We start from the raw sequence: 5,948 nt of genomic DNA on the forward strand, positions 1-5,948 counted from the left end.
TCGTATGCTAGCTTCACCATGCCCTTCAACGCCGTGTCATAGCACTTTCGTGACTCCAGCCGATCACCCCGTACTACCCACACTCCGTAACTGGTCGGGAATTTCATTGCAAGGTAGTAGGTCAACACCATTGCGCAAAGTGCATGCAGGATGGTCTGACCTAGAATCACGTTGTAAGGGGATGGGGTGGCGACCACAAGGAATGTGTGCTCGAATTGGATTGTATTGGGCCTTGCTCCTACTGCTACCGGTACCGAGATTCTACTGAGGGTCCTCACCACGTCTCCATTGAACCCGACCATGGGTGTCTGTCGGTCGAAGGTCTTTTTGTTCCAACTTCAACATGTCAAATGCCTCTAGGAATATAATGTCTGCAGAGCTACCTGAGTCTACCAGGATCCGCTTCACCTTGAAGTCACTGATTAACATTTTGATGACAAAGGCATCATTGTGTGGATACTGAATCCTGTGAGCATCATCGTCGATGAAGTAGATCACCTCCTCTTCCCGAGGGCACTTTGGCGGGTTCTCATATTCGTGCTCGATCTCCCGAACTGATGCCTTTCCCATTGCTGTGCTACAACCCGCTACAATCGACTCATCAGTGATCATATTGATCACCACACAGATCGGTCTCTCTTCTACCGGAGGATCTTGAGGTGGCTGATTGCGGTTGTTCCTACTGCTTGACTCTGGCGCGTCTCTCTGTTGTTTGGTAGGTCGGTGATCCATTTCTCTATTCTCGTACTTGATGAACTTCCTTAGATAACCTTGATGGATCAACTTCTCGATCTCGTCCTTCAAGCTGTGGCAGCTTTCAGTATCATGCCTGATGTCTCGGTGAAAGTGGTAGTACCGGTTTGGGTTCCTGTTTGCTGGGTCTCCTCTCATCCTGGGCGGCTACTTGACATAGCCAGTATCTTTGATGGACATTAAGATTTTGCTCGTTTGGCATTTAGGGTGGTGTAACTGGATCTCTAAAGCAGAGGGGTTCTAGATCGCTGACCTGACCTAGAACCCCGAGGTGGTGATCAGCTCTTTCTTTGCGACTTGCTTCACCTGTTGTGCGTTTACCCGCTTTTCTTCGATGACTTGCTCTTTTGCCATGGTTGCTTGCTACTACTCGGTTCTTCCTCTTCTCTCTTCCTTTTCCTGGCCTAGTGTAGCTCTAACCAAGACCCCAGAGCCTCTTCTGCCTTGATGAACTTATCGGCCTCCTCGAGGAATGCCCCCATGATGCTTAGCGGGTTCCAATCTAGGTGCCAACGAAGATCAGAATGGCGTACTCCTCTCTTGGCTGCAATGAGCTGCACGGCTGGGTCGAGGTTGGGTATCTATAGTCTTTTCGAGTTGAACCGTCTGATCTAGTCTCTCAGCATCTCATTTTCTTTCTGAACCACGTTCAGAAAGCTTGTCACTAACTTTGAACACTTCTTGCTGGTAGCAAAGTTTGTCATGAAGAGGTCGACAAACTGCTTCAATCTTCTGATTGAACCTGGAGGTAGAGTTCGATACCATAATCTCGCATCTTCTTTGGGAGTCATTGAGAAGGCCATGCACAAACTAGCTTCATGAGCTCCCGCGAGCAACATCAGGGACTGGAAGTTGTCTACATGATCATTTGGATCAGTGCTCCCAATGTAGGTCTCCAGGGTTGGCATCTTAAAGCTTTTTGGCCTTGGGGCCAATAGGATTTCTTGTGCTAGGGGGGAAGGCCGGATCAGGGGAATAGAAGCCGGTTTTTCTACTACCGAGCTCACTTCTTCCCTCCTTTTATGTCCTGCTGCTGTTGGAGCAACGCTGCTCTTACCCAAGGTGCGGTGTGCGCGTCGACAATGTAGTTTCTTTGCTGCTTTGTTGTTGGTTCTGTTCACCTCGGTATGAGCTGGAGTCTTAGGCATTGTCACAAGCAAGGAGTTGGTCTCTGTTTCTGACATTCTTATGGATGTGGGCTGGATCTTGCTGGCGGGGGGTGATAGGATGGGTCTCAGGCTGGACCCTCATCCCTCACTCCAAGCTATCGGCGGTTATTGACTTCTCTCTCATCCTGACGATGGTGTTGCTGATCATGCTGGTCATTGCAGTGTTGTTCATTGCGTGATCGTTGCTGCTGATTGCTTTGGTGGGTGCGCTACGACTGGTTTCTCTAATTGACTATTTGCCGTGGTGATGATGGACTGACGAATCGAACTGAAAGTCAAAAAAATATTTATATATATACTTTTTTATAATAAATATTATAAAGTCAAAAAAATCGAAAAACCGATGAACCGAACTGGTCAACTTGTTAACCGACTGGTTTCGGTTCAGTTCCAGTTACCGATTTTCTAAAAACCGGTACTACCGGTTCGGTTCACACAAAAGGCCCACGGTTCGGGTATTATTTGTAAGATTGTAAAATGAAAAGTCGGACTTAGGGTTGTCAATTGGTCTAAGATTTGGTCCAATCCGATCCTGTCCATGTAAGTCCATTACAAATGGACTAGGTCCAATTAAATGTCTGGACCATCCAATTTGTTCAATTTTTTAAGGGAAAATTTCCAATTAGTACCCTGTACTTTGGGCCTAGTGTCACTTTGGTCCTTGAACTTTAAAATGTGACAATTTAGTACTTGAACTTTCAAAACATGTCAATCCAATACCTACCATTAACCAACTGGTAATTGGCATTTGAAAAAGATACAAATGTCCTTTGAGTGTTATCCAGTTTTCTTTATCAACCATCCAAACATTGACAAAAATTAACAGTCCTAAATCCTTGCCTCTTTTTTTCAAGAAAGTTGGGGTCCAGAATGCCCATAGAGACGTGACCCCAACTTTCTTGAATAGAAGCAAGGATTTGGGATTGTTAATTTTTTGTCAATATTTTGATGGTTGATAAAGAAAATTAGATGGCATGGGCATTTCTGTCTTTTTCAAATGCCACTTAAGAGCTAGTTAGCAGTAGGTATTAGATTGGCATGTTTTGAAAGTTTGGGCACTAAATTGTCGCATTTTAAAGTTTGGGGACCAAAGTGACACTAGGCCCAAAGTACTAGGTACTAATCGGGAATTTTCCCTTATTTTTAGATTAATTATAACCCAAACCTGGTCCATTGACACATGTATTTTTATCTTCTATCAATGCACCAAATATTGGTTCAATCCAACCCAATCCAATATAAATTTATTACAGATGGACCAGGTCCAATCCAATCTAATAAATACTTTAGATCATTAAGTTTGGACTAGTTCAATTCAATATGTCTTGTTGGTTGTTGGTCTATCCAATCCATTCAAATTGAATTTGATTTGAATAGGGTCCAATCCAAAAGCGGTCCATTGACACCCCTAGAAATGTGGAAAAGAAAGCTTTATTTATTTGAAATAAGGTCATAGCTTAGGTAAATCTTAGACTACTTTAGATATCACAATAGTAATATTTTGAAAACTATTAGCATTTTTATTGATGATCTTTTACAGAATAATATAATTAATCCAATTGAATAATCCAGGGAAAATATTTTCTAGAAAATGATACATTTATTTATTTGGTGGTTGGAGATGTCCAATAAAATTGGTGGTGTTTTGTTTCATAGCTAGTGGTGTCTTATTGTAGTATAAGGGCCATTAACTATTTGTCCTTGATGGTGTGCGATTTGGTTGCTCTTAGCTGGATAGCAGTTCGAATGTAGGCCGCTTAGTTGGTCGATTTAATTACAAGATAGGAAAGCTCAGAGTACTTGGGTTGACTCACTTGGCATGGTTGCTTCAATGCATAAGCTAGTAATTGATTGTGTGAGTTGAAAGCTTGAGAGTAAGAGAGCTAGAATGCACTAAATCGTGTGTACCTTGTGCTATGGGGGTAGGTACCCTTACATAGTTGGGCTTCCGTGGGTCTCATAAAACACCTTTGAGATCCTCGGCTCGCGCTATTAGGAATTCATTCCGCACCGGGAGGTGGATATCGTGCAAGCCAATAAGGCTTATCATGTCTGTCCGATCCGGGCAGAATGAGGATAAGACTTACAGTCATGCGGCATGATCCTGAAGAGCTCAGAGACAACTGTCTTGCTTCTGGAGTCCGTTACGTGTTACCTCAGTAAGTTGGGCCATCCTGAGATACTCGGACCTCAGCCCTAGCTGAGGTACTTGTTCTTCTGAGGTGGCAGGAAATGCTAAGTCACTGTCCAATCATCAGGTTGCATCCACATGTCCACTATTTAATAGGTTGGGCCAAATCACCTCTCATCAATTGCTCCCGACTCCCCGTGCCAGGGGTCTTGACCCGGTGCGGCGAGTTCATGACGAGCTTAGGTGGGTTTTCCCTGGTCTTCTTCCGAGTTGAGGTCTGGTTTGGTGGTCAGACCACAATGACCCACCCGGCTCGATCGTGGAACCAGATCGAGTATCGGGGACGCACAGATGTCACGCAGATTACAAACTCCGCAGACGTCAAAACGTACGCTCAACTGATTTTGGCTTCGGGAGGCGTGCGACTAGTTTTTATGAGAGTCGTTGGATCACTTTGATCTAGACCGTCCAAGATTGACTACAATGCCTATAAATAGAGGGTCTTGGGTCCCATTTGCTTCATCTTATCTCACATATTTTCATTTCTTAGGTCGCACAGTTGCTTCCAGGTTAGTGATCCCTTGTCTCTTTCACCTGGTCACTCTTCATCTTTAGGTACGTTGCCTTACTTTGCCTTCGTTCCTTGCCTATTTCTTTTTCCTTCATTCCAATATGTCTAGTAATAGTAGTATAGTTAGCATGTTTGACATGAGCGGCGAGTCCGGTTGGGCCGAGGTGGGTACCTCGGTCCATGACACAGAGTTTGGTCCGACCGAGATGGCCATGTCAACCCATAGCTCGGTGTCCAGTCCAATCGAGGAGGGTGCCTTAGTTCAAGAGCGAAAAGCTTTTGGTAAAAAGGCTCCGACTTCTCGTTCTACTTAGGGTCCAAATCGCTTCGGTTCCACTGTCATGAAGTTGGAGAGGGTTGGGGCGCTGGTCGCCCACTTGAAGCTCCCTAATCACCTTGAATACAACCATCCATTAGAAAATTTTCCCTAGGAGCACGATGATGATGAGATTGCTGTCATCATGGTCCTTAATTTTTCGGTGTCATTATAGATCAGCTTCACCTAAACTCATTTTGCACTGTGGTCGACACCATTTCCTTGTTCCATGACTATACCCTCTCCTTAGATATAGACATCTTCACCTCACATTGCTCAATCAAGAGAAACCCTGTCGGCCTTCCAGGGGTTGACAAGTTTAGCTATTACATAGCTTACCAACCTGGGTACAAGTTGCTTCACAAATATCCTTCCAAAGTGTCGGCTTGGAAGGAAATGTACTTCACTATAATCGTTGAACGCTATTAGTGAAGGGATGAGAGATCTATCATATGGATGGTCGAACCCTGCAGGTAGGTTGGGTGAAATTTCAAAAAATTTCTCCCTCTCCCATGTGGGAATCACATTCCCTATTTTAGAAAACTGCATTTTCAAATATCAAACTTGAACCTAAACCAGACCAGATCTGAAACCAAATGGTAGGAGAGGGATATATATGATACGGAGTAGTAGTAACCCCCAACGAAGGTGTTCACGCCCAAAAATTTCTCTCTCTCCCGTGTGGGAATCACATTCCCTATTTTAGAAAACTGCATTTTCAAATATCAAACTTGAACCTAAACCAGACCAGATCTGAAACCAAATGGTAGGAGAGGGATATACATGATACGGAGTAGTAGTAACCCCCAACGAAGGTGTTCACACCCAAGGTAAATACCAAAGACTACTCCCACTAAAAATGACATAGCGTAGGGTGGAGCAGAATCAGCAGGATGGTTCTTCAGCAATAACCGAATTCTTCAGCAAGAACCGAATTCTTCAGCAAGAACTTGATGGAGGGCATGTGAGCATGACTTATGATTATCTTTTCTCCCAAAAGATAATATC

General features: G+C 44.1%; 1 protein-coding gene across 1 annotated transcript; it reads right to left on the reverse strand.

Moving 5' to 3' along the window:
* Positions 1-261: 261 nt before the first annotated feature.
* Positions 262-891, reverse strand: LOC104590920 (uncharacterized). The gene has a single exon (XM_010249694.1). It carries the CDS (start codon positions 889-891, stop codon positions 262-264), a length of 630 nt encoding a protein of 209 aa, XP_010247996.1.
* Positions 892-5,948: the final 5,057 nt, after the last annotated feature.

The sequence above is a fragment of the Nelumbo nucifera genome, chromosome 1 (assembly GCF_055504915.1).
Source record: "Nelumbo nucifera cultivar China Antique chromosome 1, China Antique-T2T, whole genome shotgun sequence".
Lineage (NCBI taxonomy): Eukaryota > Viridiplantae > Streptophyta > Magnoliopsida > Proteales > Nelumbonaceae > Nelumbo > Nelumbo nucifera.

Excerpts from the sequence above, each read along its gene's own strand:
- LOC104590920 (XM_010249694.1), bottom strand. The coding sequence starts at position 891 with ATGAGAGGAGACCCAGCAAACAGGAACCCAAACCGGTACTACCACTTT.